This window comes from Lipophrys pholis (genome assembly GCF_963383615.2).
Source record: "Lipophrys pholis genome assembly, chromosome: 14".
NCBI lineage: Eukaryota > Metazoa > Chordata > Actinopteri > Blenniiformes > Blenniidae > Lipophrys > Lipophrys pholis.
Genome location: NC_137633.1, coordinates 6,837,455 through 6,860,388, shown reverse-complemented (window position 1 = coordinate 6,860,388; position 22,934 = coordinate 6,837,455). Strand labels below are relative to the sequence as shown.

Here is a 22,934-nt window from a genome sequence, read left to right as displayed (position 1 = left end):
GTGTGTCTGATTGTTTTACTTTTGAAATCAGAGAGGAAAGTCATTAGACTGTTTAAAAGGTTTATACAAACTAAAGTTAAGTAGTTTACACTCATTTAACGCAATCCACTGTATCTGACAGTGTACTTAGTAATCTGGCAACATGTTTAACCACTGCATACCTTCTGGTTGTTAAAAATAGAGTCTGGTTTGACTGTGATTTGTTTATTGACTGTGATATTTGAAACAAATTGGGCGAGTTTTGAGATATGAAGCTCAGAGCGATAGGCTCGTTTTGGCCAGACTGTGTGTGTGCGACCGTTTCCGATGCTATTTCATAAGGGATCAAAGTCAAATGTCAGACTCCCCGATTCCTTGTGAACTTGCCTCCTCACCTTAACCATAAGCCTCCCTTCTTGAAAACTACAAAGGCTGCACACAGGCAGGGGGTCAAGAGAAATCTTCACAGATACAGAGAAGAAGAAGAAGAAGAACTACACACAAACCATAAAACATGTTTTGCCTGAGAGTAGGTTGCATTAAAGTAGCTTGTGAGTTCTCCATTGTTGTTGTCAATAACAACCTGGAGCCATTGTAAGAGGACGCAGTAACTGTCAGCGAATTATCTCAATGTGGACGTTATATTTTCATCCAAAACGGACCCCCTTTGCTTTGATTCACTACATTTGGAAATTGCTTTCAAGACTCAGAGTATCTACCCAGACCAGCCCGAGTGAAAAGCAAAACTCACAACATGCAAGCTTGTGTTTTCTCACAGAGAAATCACCTTTGTTTGTCTGCAGGATGTCTTATTCACAGAAAACATTGTGTGTTCATGATTGGTGCCTGGGAAACACTGTCAGACATAATGCTAAGCTTACAACAAGAGCAGGAAATCGTACGTGTGAGATTAATGACAACACAGTGCTTGAAGACTTCAGACACCGAGAATTGTTGTTAAAGATTTGCTTTTATGCGATTATACAAGACTTGAATGTATCTGGGATGTGTAATCAAATTACTGCTGGAGTTTCTTGCCTGGATATCCACAGCATGCAGAGATTCTAAGAGAGCATAAATTAACTTTCTTCTCAGTTGTTTGAGGGAGACCTGTTGTAGCTCGATTATACAGGACAGCCTATATATATCTGTGCTTTATGTGTTCCAGTAGTAGCTATTCATTTTTTTTCAGCTTCTGAGATTTTATCTAAAACTTAATTAAGCTTCAGTGTGAGGGTTTAACGTTGAATAGCCAGAGGTTTGGATGATGGGGGCGAGTAGGTTGGAAGTTATCAGCTTCTAAGGTTTTGAGCTTCTCCAAGTTGCATTCCTAAGGCCACACTGACATCTCAAAGATATATATTTTAGTTGAAGCAGTTAGTGGGACTCGCACATCTTGCTAGTGCGTCACAATTAGGAGTGATTTTAGTTTTCATCTTAGTTTTATTTTTTTCCTATCTGCAATTTTCCACTTTCAAACATACAAGCAACCACAATACATTATGTTATTATTATTCAACGTGCCCCAAACGGATCTCCTGCCTATAAATCTGCTCCTCGTGGTCGGCCCAGGAAACATTGAGCTCTTGTAATCAGACACAAAATTTTGGTAATAACGTGATGAGACTCATGATGAGCTGACAGCGACTCATACAAACTCATTGCAAGCCTGACACTGTGTATGTTGTGCCAATCATCTTAATGTGTATTTTCAAGCAACTCGCGATAAGCTCTCCATAAACTATTCACTCATTAAAAACAAAAAAAAACATTGGATTTCAGCTCCATTCCACGCCCGGAAATCAAATTGTTCAATAGGATAAGGGCATCCGCAGGTGAAGGGCCAAAGGTCTGATTGATATGATTCCAGGGGGACGCCATATTCACACACCTTCACTAGTTCACTACACCCTCCCGCCTTTGCAAATGTGTTTTATTCCACTGCTGTGTCTCATTACACAAAAAACAGCACTACCAGCTGAGCGAGGCAGATGTTCTATTGTAGAGCACGGCAACTCCTCAAGTGGCGAGCATCCATCTGAGCGCCCTACTGCAGCTGGCAGCCACAGCTGATGCAGGACAATCCATCTCAATGAGGAGAATAGGTCTACAGTGATAAAGATGGTGTATGGGAAGGATTTTGCAAAACAGAATAAAGAAAAGGGCTGCTCTGCTGTTGCTCTCTGAGGGGAAAGACACTGTAAACGGGAAGCAGCCTTCTGACCTGAACTTGTTAATGGAATTCCTCACATAGAGTGGCAACAAAGTCAGCTAAACCAGCACTGGAATTCAAATACGGGACTTGGCTTACCCTATGGCCCCTGCAGCTAGAGGCTGTTAATGAAGGCGCCGAGGGAGGGAGAGGATGGGGGCAAGCTGGTGGCCATTGTCCAGTCGGTCTGTGTTGGATTTTGTGGACGCTAATGAATGCCAATGGACAACAGATGCTGTTGGGAAGGTTGAGATCTATGGCGCCTAAAGGCATGTTTGCTATGTCATGTAATTGTGACCGATCCTGTTCCAACTCTTATTTATTTTGTGCTGTGCGACAAAATGTAGCAATCGCAGAAAGGTATAATTCAAGTAATGTCACTTCTATATGGTGGTTAGAGCAGCGGGTGGGTCACTGTAGCGTCTAGTCTGACCTGATTCAGATTTTGGGGTTTCCTTCGTTGGTTTGATCTTGCTCAGAGCCTCATCCGTCACTGTTTTAGAAAGTAATCAACTCAAATTCAATGGAAAAAAAAAGAAAAGAAGTATAATACGAGGCTCACAAACCTTCATTTGAAATATCACCACCGTTTTACAGCTTGGAGAAATCCTTTTCTCTGAAGACAAAAATAAACATCAAAAATAAAGTGAAGTGGTTCTTTAATGTTTTGTGGAAACACTTTTACTTGAGGTGGGACCTTGTGGAACACAGGCAGAAACGTTCCCTTGAGAGAAGATTCTAATCGGAAGAATCACAAAAATGATCTCATTGTTAAAGCTTAATAAGCTTCAAATAACCTGCAATGGAGCTGTGATGCATTGTTTCATGCAAGGTATAATGTATATGTTCAGATCGAATCACCTAGTCTAGTTAGAGGGGGCTCAATAATATTTTTTATTTGTTTTTAGCAACATTATTAGAGGCTATTCTAACGCAAATGCAATGAACAGGATAAATGAAGGACAAATAAAAAAAGAGAAACTTAGATCTCGCAGCGTTCCCATAATATGCAGCATGCTTGCCATCAAGGCAAGTGATTACATGACTCATTCTGAGGAGGCTGTGGTTTAAAAATATCCCAATTTACACCTAGGTTGCAATTTGTGTCCATTCCTGCAATTTCCTGTTGGGAAAAAACACCTAAAAAGCCACAAATCACATCTAAAAAAATTTTGGGGAAAAAGGCCCTCAAAATCGCGTGTAAAGACTGTGGGATGTTGGAGAAATGAAATACTGGTCTTGCTCTTCTTTTGTTTGTTTGAGGACTAACTAGATAGTTATATTTACAAAGTCATTATGAGAAGTTTATGTCATATGTTTAGCTTGAATAACCATTGCATATAAAAGTAATACACCAATAAATGAATACAGAAACTGTATCTGCTGAATTCTCGAGTTTAATTTGAACTCAGTTTCACACTAAAGGAAAAGAAAAAAATGAAAGAAACATATCTCCTTTTGGTAAAATACTCAAGCTGAGCGGTCAGGGCTGTCAATGTGCAGAAAACTGTAGTCGGCTGTATGCATGACGGTTTAATTGATTCAGAAACTGTGCATTGATCTATCATCTGCTGCCAATTACAGTGAGTTCTGTGGCACCGTCACTGTCACAACCACCATGCAGCAGAGACAATGTCTCTGGGAATGCTCAGTGAAAGGGCGTGTTTTATAAACAGCTGGATGACAGCTCGACACTGCTGGGATGTTGAATCATCGCTTACAGGGTGACCCGGCAGGATGTCGGGGGGGGGGGGGCAACAGAATCTTGCTGAAGCTGGCTGTGCCTTCGAGTGATCTGGGAAGAGGGTCTGATCCACACAAGTCTTGAGACTACTGGTGTCCCACAAGGCTCAGCGATCGAGCCACTATTACTTGGTCATGACATGACACTTGTGCTACAAATACAGTTTTCTTTCCATACAAATCAGACAAACCCTTAACGTAGTCCGACCATGCCTTTACCACATCTGTGGAGGGATGCCAGGTTGGGACCCAACAAATAGAGGAAAACACAGACTCACACAGACAGTCTCAGCGCGCACCACCACTTGAGCCTCATTCTTACCTTAACCAACACGTCTTTACTTGAAATTGCCCTAATTATAATAATATATACAATATATTCACACATGACCCCTGATGCATTCCAGTACCATGACAGATGCTAACTTTTTCAGTGATGGCAGTTTGGACAGTGTTGTAAGTTTTTTTTTGTTTTTTCTTTCTTCCAAAAAACACATTAAATTATAGACTCGTCTGACCGTGACATCTTTCTCTTGGTTTTGAAATAATATGAGGTAAACTAAGGTGATGAGATCTCAGGAGCAATTCTGCATGAAAAACTGCTGTATGGGTTTTTTTTGGAAGGGAGTGAATCCCAGATTACATTTCTTGATGCAGCAACAAACTGAATAACATGAGAAAGACTGCCCGCCATGTGCTTAAGCCTGTGTGTCTGTATTTATCACATCAGCATAATGGATTTTCATGCAGTGCTCTATGCGGGCTCAAAGGTCACACAAAACATTTCCTGCATTCATCCTGGACAGACCAGGATTAAACTGAACAGTATTCTGTGCTGCAGCATAAAGCAGAGTCTGTGTTGTGTGAAAAAGTTTACTCTTGCATGACATATTCATACATTTATAATGTAATGGTGTCCCCTGGTTTATGCTTGTGATCTATGGCCCTGTTTACACAACCCTTTCAAGGGACAGTGGCAATTGTTGCATGTCGGCAGTTCATATTCAAAATGTAACATATTCACTAGAAAACCATACTGTTTCACCCTATAGTGGTAACAGTGCCATTTTAATTATGGATTCTACAATATCCAATATATGTACGGACATTGGTGTGCGCTAACGTGTTGTTGATGAATGTTATTTTTAAGTTTCATAACCCAGAGTAGTCACACCACAAATAAGACCAAATGTCTTATGTTATTATTTTATTTTCACGCCCGCCCGCACTAAACAATAGCACTGCATCGTGATCCCTCTCATGCACGCTCACTATGCTCCATCATCTTTTTTTCCAAAAACACATATTTTATCTCTAAAACCACTTCCAGTTTCGAGTTGTGAGTCCTTGAAGGGGTCACGGAAAGGCGGCTCAAAAGAAAACCCAGTTTGTGTGACAGTGCCAGAGCTGATGGTGGAGGGCAGGCAAAGACAAAGACATTTATGTGGGCTGACGGAGCGCTGATGCCAGGTGTCCGGGCCGATTGGGAGAAAAGAATGGTTGGGGCACAGAGGTGTCTCAGCCTGTCTTGTCAATCTGGGGAGAGCTGACGGTGTCCCGACTCACCTGACAGGGGCGTGGAATTGTTCGGAAAGCTCAGATCGTCCTCAGCTACCCAGGAGAAGCTCCAGTACCCTCGAGGAACACCAGCAGCAGTCCTACCATCCAGAGATTCTCCTGCAATAACAAAAAAAAAAAAAAAAAACATTATTTTTAGAGCACCTGCTAGCAGAGTGGCACCATGCAATGCATGATTGCTGGAACAAAGCCAAGAAGGCAAGAGATCTTTGTGAGGAATGTATTCTCTATAGCAGACAAGTGTTCACGTGTGTGCTCACAAAATTTTCGTTTCTATGTGCATCTTTGCCATGTTACCCATAAAAAAATGTTAAGAGTTGTTTTGAATGAAATGCTTTTTTTTTTTAAACTAGATTTGTGAAAATTTGTGGTGTGCAGCTCATTGTAGCGAGAGTCATACAAAACTCCCACCGAGGTTCCATTTACTTGTTAATTCCGCTGACTCATGGCCTCACTTGATTTATTACCTTTGGTACATGCTGTTGACTTGCACAATTTCAAATCACTCATTACAATGCAAAGCCCTTTCTGCAGGTGGCTTTACTGTCTAATAGATGAGGTAAAGCTCTAGAAAATCTTGACAGGGCCTCCATCTTAATGTAGAGGGACAGAGTAATAGTCAAGCTTTATAGCCGAAGTTACTGCAGTAATGCTGATGTATGTCCAGATATTCCACTGGGTTGCTTGAAGTTTCAGAAACATCATAATGATCTTGAGTATTTCTAAGTCAATGAAGCATTTACAGTATTGGTCTTGTTGATCAATGGCTGAAAAGCTGGCCAGTGACACAATGCACTTGAGTCATAGTTAAAAAGTCCAAGGGGCCATATGAATTGGTTATCGGATATCAATAGCCTGAATAATTACCTGAAGGCAGGTTTGTCTAATTTTGTTTGACTCTGTCCTCACCTTCCAAACTCGAAGACTCATTATCACAGGATCGAACTGAAGTCTGATACTGTAAAGTGCATGCGACAACTTTCTCTTCTCCTCCTTGCACCCCTGCTAGCTGCCCTCACGCACACATCCTTCTCACTTTGTCCTTAGTCCACGGATAATTACTACACAGTCACAGGCCGATACGCCGCTGCTCAGAGAGGAGACTTCTTGCATAAATCCAGGAGTCATTTCCAATGAGCCTTAAAGAGCGAATGATTGTGAATGCTGCCTTTCATGGCACTGAACAGGGCATGTGTTAGTTTTGGCCAAAGAAGACAGAAGTGATGTTCAAGATCTATTATTAATCCTCATGACTTTCAATGACATGAGGAGTAGATATTCATCAAACAATGGGGACATTTCCAATTTTCAACACCTGGCAGAGTGTATTTGAGGCCTTTACTTTTGCTGGCTATAATTGTCTAACTTTTGTCTCATAATAAGACTGATTTGGTCAAAATCAGTATTGGCAAAAGAAAGCAGGGGAAAATAATCATAGAGGGGAATAATATGCTTTTAAATGCAGCATAGCGTTGTGCTCAAAGAAAAACGTGGAAGATGTGAGCACGGCAGGCGTTCCAGCCAATGACACAATCAAGCAATGCATTGTTGGTAAAACCTAAAATGAAACATTTGTCATCAACACAAATTGCACCAGAAGAGTGTGGCACACAAACAAGTATATATGAAAAACAAATGGATGCTTCTGACCAATCCTCAAACTGGCTGAATGTGACAGGAGCTGACTGACTGGTTTGCCGCCTCATCGCTGCAGCTTCTGAGGAATTTCCACAAGAAAACTGGGACTGTGAGAAGTTGCAAACAATCTGATTGACAGCTGGGGGTTGTAAGAACTGGCTGACTCTATTGGCTGCCATGTGAGTGCTTTCTGCTTGCTTTCTTTTTGAGGGGTGGGCTGGCAATATGTCCCAATATAAACTGATTTTGCCCTTTCATCAAGGAAGAGTTCAAAGGAGCCTGAGGCAGGAATATAGCACAGCACCTGCCAATTCATTTACGACAATTCATCTACTCGTGTACCTGTGCGTTTTCCTTCAGGGAATTGGTGCTGCTTTTGTACAAATGCAGGTACTATACTATACTCTTAGTATGGTATCTATTCCGAAGTGAAGGAGACTAAGCGACAACATTAAACAATAGTATTGTGTGTTGTAATAGTATATGACACTGTGTGTATAAAGTGAAGTGGTATTATGTGTGGTTATTTTAAATCCAAAGCAACAATAATTGCCTTTTTCTACCCCCCAAAAAATTTTAAAATTTTCAATAAATAAATCAAAGTAAAAAATAATATATTTCAATAAAGTTCAGCGAAATGATCAAATATCCAATTTGCTAACGGATTCTGCCTCCCAATGTGGTGCTTTGTGGCACCTTTGGCAGGAGCTTCAAAGCTTCTTGAGCGAGGCTCAACAAGCCTCACACACCTGGATTTGGGCATTTTATCTCATTCTTCCTGACAGATCCCCTCAAGCTTTTCCATATTCGACAGCAAGAGTGTGTGAAATGCCATCTTCAGGTCTCTCCTAAGATGTTCTGTGGGGGTTTAAATCTGGGCTCTGGCAAGCCCACTTACCGACAGCACCTCTGAAGCCTCCCCAGCACTATTTTGGCTGCATGCTTGGGGTCATTGTGATGTTGAGAGGTGAGCTGTTGGCACATTTCTACACATTTCTTCCTGGCAGAAGTCGGCTTTCTTCACAACACCTCTATTGTTTTTCAACATATTCAGTCTTCTCTCAATTCTGACAATCCTCCTTAACAGCATTGCTTCCTCCTCAACTATTCTATATGTGTTAGTATGAAGTTCGTCCCACCACCTCTGTGTCTCATTGCATTGACGTTTGATGGTCATAGCCTTCTGTTTGCCTGATGTAAACCTTGGAGTTCCGTCCAAACAGCTCAATTTGGGTCTCATTACACCAGAGAATGTTTATTTTTTTCTCTTTTCTCTACCCCCGGGCAAGCAAACGCACAATGTGACTTTTATTCAGGAGTCGATGCACCTCACCACTCCACTATAAAGGCCTGATTGATGGTGTGTCACGGAGATGATGGTCCTTCTGGCAGGTTCTCCCATTTCGGCTGAGGACTTCTGAAGCAGGTGTTCTTAATCATTTTCCCATCACAGACCCCTTGGAAACACGGCACACATTTCTCAAAGAGGACCCCTGCTAACCGCTACTATACTTTCCAAAAATGTGTCAGAACACACTATGGGTGTTGAACCTTGTTTTTCAAAACATCTATACAGCGCTTGTATGTGGTAAATGTAGCCGTTTCTTCCCTGACAGATATATTTGTCTGTTATGTAGCCTGTGTTTACCAGCAGTCGAGGGGGTGAAGGATGAGGGAGAAACTTTTTTTATGGTTCTAAAAGTGAGACCTGAATTCTCCTGGGAAGAGGACGGTCAAAACTTTGCCTTTAACACCTTCTTGAATATTTTGCAGAGCATTTGGCCACAAAATAAACATAGGTTCTATTGTCATGCGCCACCTTTTCAGCACTCTGAACATTCTTTGCCTCTTTTCAGTGTCTGGTTGAAAAGAAAACAGGCCCAATGACATCTCGCCTGACTATTCCAGGCACTCTTCTCACAGCACATCATAATTCAACAGCTTCTCCTTTTGTGTTTGTTTACTGGGGCTTCCTGAGTAGAAACCCTATCTGTTTGATCACTATTCACTTGTTCTGGACAGTGAACCTCAGTGGTAGAAAAAGTTCCCCTCAGAATTGTCTGTATTTTCAGAGGTTAATTTAATTCATCTTCAGTCACCTGGAAATGGCTCCAGTGTCCTGAAACCCCACATTGAGAGAAACTGTAAAGAAAATAAATGAATGGATGGATTATAGAGAAGTCAAATGTTGGTGGACAAGCCCACGTCAGTTTTCCAGGCCTACCCTGGATTTCAGAAAGCTTCCTATTCTATTTTTTGTTGACGTGCAAATGTAATTTTGACATCCTCGGTGGAGGCGAAGCCCATGGCAGTCCCTTCTAAAGGGATCTTGTCTTTATTTGCTGGCACTAGAGATACATAAGATTTCACTCCGGCTCTACTTCTCAACCGAGCCAATTTTGATTTGGGCTTTTTATGTGTTTATTTATGTATGACCAGTGTTCTTGTGAGGATGTCTACAAGTAGTTTCTTGATTTTCATGAAGAAATGTATTTAATCATGATATCCAAAATGTCCAAAAAGCTAATTATAGATGTATAACAATGTCCTAAACAAGTTTGTAGAATCTTTGAAGTGAAACATGGATTTCATGAAATCTTTATGAACTTTTGGTTCAAATGAATTTGGTTGCATTGTTTCAAGATCCAATGAAATCCCTAAAAAAAAATGGTTGCTGAAACACAAAGAAGAGACAAATAACTAAAAAAGGCCGGATGAGGAGAGGAACAAATACTTTTTGAGTGGACAGTACTATACATGATGTATGTGGTGCTTTAGGCCTTTGTTTCAAGGGAGTGCAATGGCCCAGAAATGCAGGCAATTACCCATAAAGAGTGGGAGCAACGGGAAGAGTGCTGGGAGATCTGTGGAAATGGCTGTGTCCTTCACTGAGATCCCAGTTTTCATAAATGTTTGCACTCAGACTAAATGGCACTCCTAATATGTTAGAAGATTGGATCGTCTTTGAGACGATTGTGCTTAACGAAGACGTTTGGAAAAAAAAAAATGTCATGAAATGCAACTCGAGTATTAACCGGTTACAGCTAATTAAAAAGGAAATGAGGAAGCCACCCTTTATATCCTGCTGGAAATCCACACACCTTTGCTCTCCCCATCACGATTGCCCTCTTCTTTTTGCCCATTAATTAAAGATTTACCTAGGGATACATACATTACTGCCTAAATAAATTGATTACCTGTCGAGCCCAGTGACGCGTCATTAAATGCCCATCAAAGTCTGCCAACGCCACATCAGGCAGCTGAGGCCTGGAATTGGCTGCTCTCTCCCTGCTACAAAAGACTGCATTGATTTCCATCAGAGAAGCCCTCATGCTCACTAAGCACTCTGACATTCATTAAAGCCGCCACAGAATTCCACACACGTCGCTTCCACAGCATTTGAAACTGCCCACATGCGAACCCATGATGAGTCCATCCTCGCATCCACTCCTTAGCCGATCCCAATTCCTTCAGGAGGTGACGGGCGCTAACTGCTCTGATTAAACTGTCTATGAACGAGACTGTTATCACAGGAAATAATTCATTAATCCCCTGCGATGAATCGAGTGATCACATGTTTTGAAACATACATGGTGGGTATAAAAGTGTACACTTTGTACAGATTTGAATTATCTACATTTTTTGGGGGGCAGTACACGTCGATCAGTAAGAACCCCACAACAATGATGTCCCCTTTTTGGTTTAATTCAACATGTCAATGTGCCTGAGGTAATATCTTCAATTAAATAAAACTTAATCCAATGTTCCCACCATTATGAATTTCTTAAGGAGGTAATGAAGTTTGAAAACAATGAGTGACATGTTTGTTTTTCCTATACACATGGTAGTAATGTTAAAAAAAAGAAAGAAAAGGAAAATAATTTATCGAGAAGTTGTCACTGATAAAATATTAGTATTTCATTAAATCCTCAAGAACATTAAGGAAATCTTTTTTTTTGAAATTTCTATCAGTAAACGAGTTTGTGAAACTGACTGAAGGTAAACAAATATCGTCCACTTGGATCTGCTCTAATGCTGAAGGAATTAACAATCTAGTGTTGCATCATTGTGTGCTATAATCTGATCATGTGTGTCTAATTAGTTGCAATCAACCCGACAAACCGTGGGATGAAATAAATTAGAGATCTCTTCAGTTTGATAGTTCATTGAAACCACAAATAAAAAAAGATACTGAGACCGATAATCAAACTGAAAGCCTTTTTCTGGAATTAAAGACAGTGCGTTTTGGATAAAACTGTCAACTCTGTTTAAATCAGTGAATGTTTGCTTTTACTTTCATTGGAACTCACAACAAAAATGAGACGTATCATGTCAAATAATGTTTGGTTTCAAAGACAGAGTGGATCTTTGCTGGTGACCCCAATTATGCGCTGTTGGCGCTGCGTTGCGGTAAACTTGAATAAATGTTGTGATCAGCAGTACCATTGTTTCATATATCTATTTTAACATCAGTCGGACTAAAAGCAGTTTTACAAGATTTATATCAAAATGTGCGTTCTTTGAAAAGCTACACAACAATTTGTGTTCCCATTATCAACAAACATGACAGAATATGACAATATACAACAAAGGCAAATCATTCAGTTTGTGTAATCTTAAAATCCAGATATGGGTTGAAAGCAAATGAGTGTAAAAAGACAATGTGGAGCACATCCGACTAGTACATGTCAGCGAGAGCTCAAAATAGTAATTGAAATAAATATCCTGCTATAGTTGAAGAGAGGTCATGTGAACAGTGGGAAATCAAAGGCATTGGCATTAATCACTTCCCTTAGATGTTACTGATGCAGCTTCAGCAAATGAGTTGCTAATGCAGCAGAAGTCTGCGGCGAGTGGAGACAGCTTCACAACATATGATGAAATACCAGCTACGCCGAGTACTACGCACCATTAGAGGAGTGCCTTCCGACAGTACTTATGAGCGCCTCCCCAAGGTAATGCGTGTTCGCTTGACATGTGTACCCCAAATTCAGAGCAAGATCAAGCACTGTTTTGTCTCTGAAGATGAACACCAAATGATTTTATCAAAGAGACGGATCACAAGGCTTCAGTCTGAAGCTATTATCCCGGGGAAAAGAGGGCCGCGAAATGACAATGAAGATGTCAACCGGGCTTCCTTGAGGCTCATTAATGAAAACGATTTTTGCTGTTGTACACTGCTGCCCTTCTCCTTTGAAGCTTTTCCTGCACTAATCAAACATAATACAACACCTGAAAACGGCCAACCCAGTATGAACAAATAACTCGGAACCAGCGACTCATTCAGAGGTCTATTGTGGAACCTAAAGTTGCAGGAAAAGTTCCCGGGTCTCATTCGCTATGCTGCGTAAAACCGTTAATGACCATGGGGTGTCTAGTTTAATGACAGAAGCGCTAATTTAATTAATCATCTAAGACCCTTCTCGTTTGTGCATGTTTTACAGTGCGTTGCCCGCTGTGAGAGACTGCGTCTGCTGTCGTACAAGCGTGAGCAAACTTAAAAAAAAACCAATCAACTGAATCTGATTTACGATTCAATATGTCAACGGAAACAAGACATCAGAATAGAAAGAATCAGCGGGTCAAACAAACGGCAGAAAGAAGAATGCAGAAGAAAGTGAACCACAGCGCTTCCCCGTTCCAACGAAAATAAAAAATAACACCCCCGAAACTAAACAAAGATACAACCGTAAAACAGGACTGCCAGGCGATCTGCTCCCAAAAAGAAATCCACGCACAGGAAAAACAAAGAGGCAGCTGGTGGACCGGCTGATCCGCCGTTCTTCATGTCAACTTCTTACGGCCCCCTCACACCCACACCACAGCCGCCCTTTACAGCTGATCAGAGTCGGCTCCAAGTGAGGTAGCCACACTACTGGAAAAGTAAAAAAAAAAAAAAAAAAATGGTACAAAAAGCAAGAGAGGAGGATGAGTGTAAGAGAAACAAAACTTATATTTAATGGCCTTCACATCAAACACATAATACTGTTGCCGAGAAGCTGTGTTGATTGCTGCCTTTGAGGTGCCCGAAAGTGAGTTAGCAACGGTCAAACAGGAGCAACTTGTTTATCAGGTGTTTCCTTGAGCGTGTGGAGCTCACACATGAAAGGGCAGCCAGCGTCTAGTTTTCAATTCAGTCTCTCGTTTCATCTTGTGAGAATGAAGTGGGAGCCAGAAGGCATGTGAACAGCAATAAGTCGGTAAGAAAAAAAAAAAAAAAAAAAAGTCAAATTGTCAAGAAGAAGGAAACAATGAAAGTTATCGCAAGCAGTGCCGCGAGAAGAAAGAAATCCTTCTTGGGCTTCAAAAATGAACACAAAACCGACTGATAGAGGTAAACAACTGCCATTCCAACGACAGCTGCCACAGAAACAACAGTCGGCGCCATTACCCACGGCCCGTGGAGCACGATGGATGTGACTCATGACCAACAATCAAACACATCCAGTGTTTTTCTTTCCACCCTCGAAAAGAACATTTGGTTTGGACATCGAACACAACTTTCCAGACATCGTTAAAAAACTCTAAGATGTTCAGTCGGGAGGATACTGAATATGCGATGAGGCGATGTATTGAAGTGAAAGAGGAAAACTGTTGTTGCGTTTTGGCTGCCCGGCAATGGTGCTCAGAGTCACTGAAAATGGAACTTTTTGAAAACGCTCTGACTCCGTCTCCGTCTCCATGGAAACGGGGAAACAAAATTTTTCTTCAAACGCTGCTTCTGCACATGTGCACTACAAGTGTAGTAAATTGTTCTGCACATGCACGAGAAGGAAGTGTACATTTGCTACGCCATCATCTGGATCACATGTGGAGACACAATTTTTTTATTATTTTTTTTCCAAACAAGCGATCGCTACTGCGTGCGCCAACATGACAAAGAAAGACAGTTTAAAGGTGCCTCAGTGTTTTCAACATTCGGCTCTATGCATGCATACATGGGTGGTTTTATGACATAAAAACAGCACCCACATGAAAACGACATTGTTTTCAGCTTTTCTACGTAAATGGACATTGTTTTCAAAACGTTGGCGTCTTAACATGAAACTCTTCTGAAACAAAAGTGTTTCTTCAAAACGATCGGTACTCAGGTGGGAGTTGGCTTCGCTAAAAAATTTTAAATTACGTCCATGGAAATGACTAAGCAAAGTGTATGATATCAATGTTTTATAGAAACTTGACATGTTCTTTTTCTATGGGCACCAAAACAAAAGCAGTTCAATACAAGGCGGAAAGAACTAAATTCAGCATTATATTTATGTGAACATGTACAATGACTGCACAGAGCTCATATATTCTTCCACCTGCTGCAGAAAAAAATCCTTCAAACAGCGACAGACAGCTATTCGGGCCGTTTTACTTGAAGATCTATATTTCACTCAAGGTTGTTTTGTCAAAATAAAAGGATCTGAAAACAGCAGATTTTATGATCGGTGGTCACTAATGTGATGATGGTCAGTTCAAAAAGTGACATTTATCAGCGGATCCTGATCTCAAAGTTGTCGTCGTTGCTGAGGAAAAGTCTACTTCCAGTTTCAATACCTTCCAAATAAATGTTCAAGAGAAGTAATAGCTTCATTGAAATGAAAATATATCTTCATGGCAGGTTTTTGTATGATGCAAATAAATTGAATATGAAAGTGTCACCGTCAGGAAAGCGGAGTTGAGTTCGGAGCTGAGCTCTTTGTGCAACATGATGCAGACAAAATAACACTACACTGTCATTAAAACAGCACGCCATCTCGTATCTGTGGGTATTTACATGCTGTGAATAAACTTTCCATGGAAATGTGCAAGACAGCCTTCGCATCAGATTCGCAGCGCAATACAATCAGTTAAAAGTATTTGCTTTTCACTGGATAATGATACGTTTTCTCTTCTGCCCTTTTTGTTATTGCTGAAATCATATCGTGGGACATGTGTGAAATGGAATTCATTATTTAAATGGATTATTAAAATAAGATTTTTATATATATAAAGAAAAAAAGAATGAAGCAGAACTGATGCAATTATGTCTGAGTATATTACGGACATTTTTTCTGACTTCTCTCAAGGGCACAGTGTTTTGCAGTTCTTGAGAATCCTTGTTTTAGCTGTCTGATGACTGCTACATCATACCGGACATGTTCCGAAGTTTATGCAACCATCGATTCACTCGAGTCACGTGTGATGCTGCAAGGTCACCAAAGGACAAGGACTGAGAAAGTACTTTTAGGATTCTATAGTTCAAACATGTGAACTCAGCTAAGGTCACAGCTGCAACATCTGATCGAGGTTTTTTTTGTTAGTTTTTTTTTGGCCAGGGCTGTAAAATATACATACTTGGTCTTTGACTACTTCTCTCATACATCGACAAATCAAAGGGTCATGTATACTTCCCTTCCACAAAGTTCTAAAATTGTTCAACTTTAACTTTAAAAAGATTTAAACTATGCTGGGCTAAGAAAGACAGTGCGTACGAAGCTCTGAATAACTGTCTGACTCTGGAGTCACTGGGTGTCATATTGTACCGTCGCTGCCTTTAGTTTCTGATATCTCAGCACTACATCACATCAAACTCAAAATGAATGGTTTGCACTCTGTTCTTTCGACAATGACTCTTTGGAATCGTGTGAGGTGCAACAGCAGCAAATCTGAAAGTCAAGCCGAGGTTAATCCTATATTGATCATTCAGAATTTCTAAAATTTGCGTAGCGCTAAAACTTATTCAAAGCTAAAAGAAAAAAGAATAAAAGTCAGAGCCAAAATGAGTCTCCTACAAGCTTTGGTGGCTGGTCGGTGTGTTTGGAGTCACTCGGGTTCATGCCGCCCCGGCCCTGAAGGTTTTAGCGGTCTCACTGCTACATCATGCTGGACTTGACAGAATTGCTTGTTATGAGGTTTTTTTTTGTTTCCTGAGTTTGATCCAAACAGGTCTGAGGCGATGCAGCAGGGACACATCCGAAGCTTTAAGAACCAGGGGCACATCAGGACAAAGACTGAGAAACGCTGTCCGATAATAATGACGTCAATCATGGTAAATCTGGATTTCAAACACTTGAAATCAACCAAGGTCAGACTTGAAACATCTGATTGATGATGTCGTGGCATTTGGTTCAAAGTTTACATATTCTCCATGTCTTATTTGATGTCACTTTCGAGGCATTATCAGATAATCACTGACAAACTGTCCTCTTATCAGTCATCTATAAAAACAAATGCCTCGGCATATATGGATGGGTGGTGCGTTTAGAGTCATTCGGTCTGAAATATGAACGTAAAAACATAAATGCTTGTGTTTTTTCTTCAGAAAACCTTTATTCCCCCCCTTTTTCTTATCTTATTGCTACCTGTGGATTTCTGGATCTCATTACCATCTTAATATATCAACCAGATCGGAAAAACCTGAATTTAAATAATTAAGAAAACTTGATCGAGTTATGATTTGATCTGATTGTCCCAGTTCAGAAATGACTTGTTCAACACTGAATACTTCAGCTTGATGGGAAAAAGAGGCAAAAAAAAAAAAAAAAAGCCTTTCAACCTTTGATCTTTTTAAAAGCAAAGACTTTCAATTATACAATAGCTGTATTTGTACTCTGAACACGTAATAAAATAACTTATTTAAGAAAGTGGAGAAAATGTTGCCATGTGAGGTCGAAGGTTTTGTTGTGCGGCTTCTGGTAAACTCGTGTATCCTCCGAGCACCGACACTTGCTCTTTCTTTCAAATGGAAGCGCTCATAAACAAGCAAGCAACGGAGAGAGATTCACTTCTGTAATTTGCTGTTTGATCTTTTTTAACCTGATGTATCTTTTGCCCCATCCAGTGCTTGACCGTGATGTCAGCCTCCGTGATTATTACACCATCAAAGCACCCACAGAGCAACATGCAAGCTGCTCTTACTCAGCGACTGCGAGGTTGATCGGCGTGTGGCTCCTTTATTTCCTCCGAGACGACCAACATGTTGTGTGTGTGTGTGTGTGTGTGTGTGTGTGTGTGTGTGTGTGTGTGTGTGTGTGTGTGTGTGTGTGTGTGTGTGTGTGTGTGTGTGTGTGTGTGTAGCTGTGTAACGAACTGGCCAGTTGGATATTTCATGTGCATATAAATCATTCATCAAAGCGCAGATTTCAAAGCCCGCTCCGCATTTGAGGTGATAATCACACAGGTGAAATTACTGTCGTTTCTATGGATTACGCCGAATTACGCCGAATTGCATGACGACTACTTTTCTGGCCAAACAGATCGGAAACACTTGAGTGAACAGTATATAGGTAAAATTACACAGGGGCTCTGGGAGGGTTTGGCACGCGTTATAAGCATTTATTCAATAATGTTTGATCCAACTTTATCCATCTCAGGATGGAGAACACACCCTGAATACATTGTGTACAGGTCACCAGTCGATCACAGAGGAAACACAGAGCGTTTTTTAATCCCAACAATTCATTTAAACTGAGCCAGTTAAAAAGAACATCATCATAACTTTATACCATTATAACCACATTATCGTATTATATTCGTTCTTCTGGGTACGCAGGCAAAGCTCTCGATTTCTACTGGAGGACTTCCGTTATTGTGACAAAAGTGAAAACTAGTACGACTTATTTCACAAGGTGTGATTATACTTGTCAGTTTAGTCTGTTAGCAAAGAGAAAACCTTTTCTATTTAATTTTTTTTCCTGCAAGCATGGATACAATCATCTGATGTGCAAAACACTGAGAGACCAAGTACATTTGATAAACAGGGCTCAATCTGCTTACAAATAAACTCTGGCAATGTCATACTGAAAATAGATTGAAATCAGAAATGCAAAAACTTGCAATTTGTATGTCAAGGTTTAAATCCTGCTGCTGTGTGATACTTGTCTTTGTATGTAGTGGAAGTATGTATACTGCACAACCACTGTTTCATTCTTTACAACTTGTATTGCATTATAATGTTATCGTTGACACAGACTGAACTGGACTTCAGTTAAAAAAAAGTTTAATGTTTTTTTTTTTTTTTTCTACTTTGATTAGGAAGAAGGAACTTCCCCGCATCAACTGCTAAAAAAATATCTATTCCCATATACTCAATCTTCAAACCACTTAAAATCAAAGATATCTCAAACAGCTGCAGTCTAACGTGTGACTTAAAAAGTTGACTCATTCCCCTGAAAAGTCCAGCAAATATCTGTGTCATGGTTGTCTTGTCATGGTTAAGATGAGCAGAAAAAGTGAAAAATGGCGCAAGTACAGAGAGAGAAGACGCAAGATCGCCCGTGCGGCTAAAAGACTGGCGACAGCAGCGGCACGAGTCAGAACTATATGAAATAGGTTTATTCTTTTACACCGGAGGAGGGGAAGAAATAAGCAGGGGAACAGCGGGTTGAGCGTGCCTGTCCCTGGCTGCTCACAGATCAATCCCCTGCAGCGACAGCCGCCGATGCGACAGCCGTGTCACATCAAAGTGAGCCGGCAGACTGAGGACCGACAGAGCGATGCCACTCATGCTGCTCACCGTCCACCGGAAACCGCAAGGCCTTTACACGGCGGAGCGGTGGCAAAGCAGAGGATTGAAAAATGAGAGCAAATGTGATTCAACTCGGTTGCAAACTGTCAAAAATAGCGTCAGTCAGACTGTTTGTAGAACATTTACAACAGCCAAAACATCTCAAATGAACGAATGATATGAACAATAAAAAGTGCATTTCATTATATGTATATATGAGCAAATGAATACCTAATAATACTAATCTATTCACTACAGAAGGGTGTAGTTATGGACAATTGAGAAACACAAAAGAGAGGGTGTCAGGAATTTAAGGCCTTTTTTTTTTGTCCCTGCTGATATTGCAAAAACATTAAGACATACATATAGCACCTTTAAAAAAGTACATCAAACGTATCATGATAATCATTCAAATTTGGCCGGATGGCAAAGAACACATGTGTCTGTGCAGAGGCGAAGTCAGCATACATTTATCATGGTTTTCGACACACTTTAAATCCAACAACTGAGTGAAATTGAATTACAAGAATGGTTTGGAAACTTGTTAAAAAGGCCATCTGGGACAGATGTTGATGTCACTGCTACAACTCACGGATCAAGTGAGAAGAAGCCTCATTGAAAACGAGACCCTCAACACACCCCTCAGCCAACTGGCCTGCCACTGACTGTCCCTCAGAAGTGCAGCAATGTGAAGCCAGTAATCAAATCCTGTCCCACAGTGACCAAAGACTTACTTTTTTTTTTTTTACTCCTGTGAGTTTTTGCAATATCGCGGCGATGTCACATGTATTCCGCACAAGGCTCCACTAACAAACACAATCCATCAAGAAAGAGCTGCCACGGTGTGAAAGTGGACATGATTTACCACAGCGCCTCCCCACACCCACCTATAATCACTGGAGTTAATGTAATGTGGGCAGGCTTTTAAAAACTGAGACGGTACTCCATAAATCTGGCCTCACTCTGAACCTGCCAGCTCTCCTTTCTCCTGTTTGCACCAGTAAACACACAGACACAAACACACACACACACACACACACTGATATCCAGTCAGTCCATCTGGCTCCCTCTTCAGACCAGCAGCCTCTCTTTCCCCTCTACGTGAAATCCGACTCTTACCTACTCTTTATTCTGTGAGACTCTCCCCCTTCCACTCCAGCAAGGACAGCCACAACTAGTAAATCATTTCTGCCGCCTCTCACCCGGCTGTCCCCAGACGTTTCGTCGCTGCAGATTTGTCGAAGTGGGTGTCCCACTCTGTCTTCTCGACACTTTGAAACATGTTTACTTCATGTGGATCTGACTTTACGAATTCATTCCACTAAATTGCAGGATAACCGTGCAATGCTGATGCAATGTATGCACGCTCGATTGCCTTGTGCCGGGAGTATAGACTGCTTGCACTGAGCCCATTTAAACATTTACACTGCACTAGTAATGTGTAACAAGTGTTAAACGGAAGACCACCAAGAAATCTCTTTGTTGATCCGCCTGAAAAAAGAAAAGATCAACCGGGGCAAGAAATGTCCTGTTATTTATTAACAGCTTTATTGTGACCCTTCCTTAATTGTCAAGTTTGTCTTCTCCCACTAAAATATATTGATCTAAGCATGTGATTTCGGGTCTGGATATCCAAGGACATGTCATTCTGTTGCTTTATTTATTGGGCTGTAATGGTGAAAATGGCAAAAGGCTCCAGTGCAATACTGAGCTGCATTCATGATGTAAGTGTTGGTCAAAATTCCACATTTCAAGTCACACGAGCACAGCTTGTTTCTTTCTTTTTGTAAGAGAGAACAGGAGAAGTGTGGTTCCTCGCAGAAGCCAGTGTGTGGGTGCACGGATTACGAGTGCAGTGGTGGTAAATATACTGTTTGCAGTGCCTTAAGTCACATGTCTAGGCTCATTTTTTTTATTTTTTTTGTTTATTTCCGACTGCTTAATGGGGTGAAGAAAGGGAGCTGGTCCTGAAACTAGCACTGCATTCAGTCCGAAAGAAAAAAAAATATGTAGTCTCTTCTGGGTCTTCAGGTTGTTGTCAGGAGGTGGAGCATTCCCAACAAGTGGAAAAATGCAAGACCGACAGCTCGGTATCCAGAATACTCCTGAACCACTTCAATCCTTTTCAGCTCAAAACCCGACGCTCGCTCTGGACTGTGATATCAGGATTTCAACCTTAACGTGCTTGTAACTGCAGCCCAAACTGTAAATTTACAACCAATTTACATTAAGACAACTGGCTTCTTTAAATAGTAGTGCAGCCACATGCCGACACTTCTACACACACAATATCCAAACAGGCGCAGCGTCTCAACCCTTCATTACGCTGCTGATATTTGTTAGCGTCTGTATTTCTTTCTGTTTTATCCAAACTAATAATTGTACAGTGATGTCTGTGATGTGGCATATTATTAAATCATTCATGCACTACATTGAGATCTGTGCTGAAGTTTTGTAACCGATGTCTAAAGCATTCAGTGAGTCACAGTGAAGGTATTTGTTTTGTTGTTTTTTTGTGTGCGTGGTGGTGGGTGTGTGGGTGTGTGTGTGTGTGTGGGGGGGGGGGGGGGGGGGGGTTATACCAACGTAGACTTGCGGATATAGAAAAGGTAAATGTACCCAACACACTATGTTGTGTGGTATTTCAATGGACGCCTTTTGAAGGGTTACATTGGGACAGGATACTCTATTAAAAAGACTTCCTGTCACACGCAGCACTCGCTTCAAAATACTGATCGACAAAGCTCTGAACAGTTTAGACCCGGCATGCACTTTCATTCTCCTGTCATGTTATGAACCTTCGGGACGGCGCAGGTCATCTGGATCAAACTCGAGTCTGATCAAAACCCGAAAAAGTTGCTTTTCGTGTTTTTGTGAAGATGCTCCCAAAGAACTCAAGACTTCTTTCAAATCAAGGGTGAAGACCTCTTTCCTGCTGCTCTTGGCAGAAGTATTCATTTTCATGCTCCATTGGAATCACTTGCCAGAAATGTTCCTTAATGTTTTCATCTTTCTTTTTTCTCTTGATTTGTGTTTTTCCTCATTCAGGCTTCAGCAGCTCACTGAAACAATTGTGGGCTCTTGTTGTTTTCAGGGTCGAGTACAACAACAAAGAAACAAGTGACACGAGTTTCTTCGGTGGCGGCAGCTGACATAACAGTGAACAACTCCAAAGCCCTGTTTACGCCACGTCTTAACTGAAAACCGATTGATTATATATATAACAGAAGCCTTCCACTCTCACTTGAAAACGTTGTCGTGTAAACAGCTCCAAATGAAGTTAGATGTAGAAGATCTCAAAACAGTACATTAAATAACTTGAAGACTCAAAACGCAATCAAAATGTCGAGGTTTTAGCCGCATTTGTGTGTTTTTTTTTTTTTTTTTTACTATTGTTGTCGCTACAAAATATATTATATATTGAAAAAAATCACCAACATCTTGATTTGTTAATGCACAACCTGGAGCAGATGTTTCTTTTTTTTATTTTGGTTTTAAGTCTGTTTTTTCTTTTTCCTTTTCCAAATTCCTTATGTTCTCAAGTTTAGTCTTTTTGAATTGGGCTCGTACATCACACTGCTCTGCTGTTCACCATGGATAAGTGACTCTCGGTGGACGATTGTTCCTTTCTTTGAGCTGTGTGGGGCCAAAACAGCCAATAATGGGAGAACCCGTTTTTATCCCTGTTTGGTCCAAATTCCCTGATATTGCCATTTTTGCCGTCAACAGGTGGCTTTGACAAGACAGATGGTTTCTGTAGCACGGCTATGAAACTGTTATAGTGAGGCTCTGTTCATTGTGATTAAAAACCCCTGATGCACAAGCCTGGCTTATGGTCAATTGAAACCTGGCGGCCCACTGAGGTTGCAGCACACTGGAGAAAAGACTGATTTGTTCAAGGCAGGTTACCTTTCAAAACTACGAGCTGAAGCAAGAAGGTATTCATGGGCTGCGCAATCATCTGAGAAGCACACAGGTTAGCATTGCCTTCACCTGATGCGGAAAATAAGCCCTACGTGATACTGCAACTTATTCAGACGAAATGTCACCAAATCACATTGAAGAATGGTTGTACTGGAAGGTGACGGAGGAGCCGAAAGCACAACAGCCGTTGGATAAATGGGTGGCAGGCTGACTCTCTGCAGAACCTTGCATGATGGTTCCACTTTATATTCGAGATTTATCATCCTCGCAGTCCTGGCCTGTTGTGAGCTCGAGTTAGTGCTCTGCTCTGTTCTTGCTGATCCGAGTCGGAGTGTGTCTGTGATGTGTGTCAGGAGACACGTGGATGTGACTCTGCTGGAGAGCTGA

General features: G+C 41.1%; 1 protein-coding gene across 1 annotated transcript in view; it reads right to left on the bottom strand.

The window, feature by feature from the left end:
- The window catches only part of alk (ALK receptor tyrosine kinase), a gene marked incomplete at both ends in the record, with an annotated part of 444,001 nt that overhangs the window by 274,264 nt on the left and 146,803 nt on the right, over positions 1-22,934 (bottom strand). Inside the window, one exon of the mRNA XM_080479669.1 lies at positions 5,501-5,611. Coding sequence (XP_080335795.1) covers positions 5,501-5,611 — 111 coding nt within the window. The remainder of the gene's footprint in view (positions 1-5,500; positions 5,612-22,934) is intronic.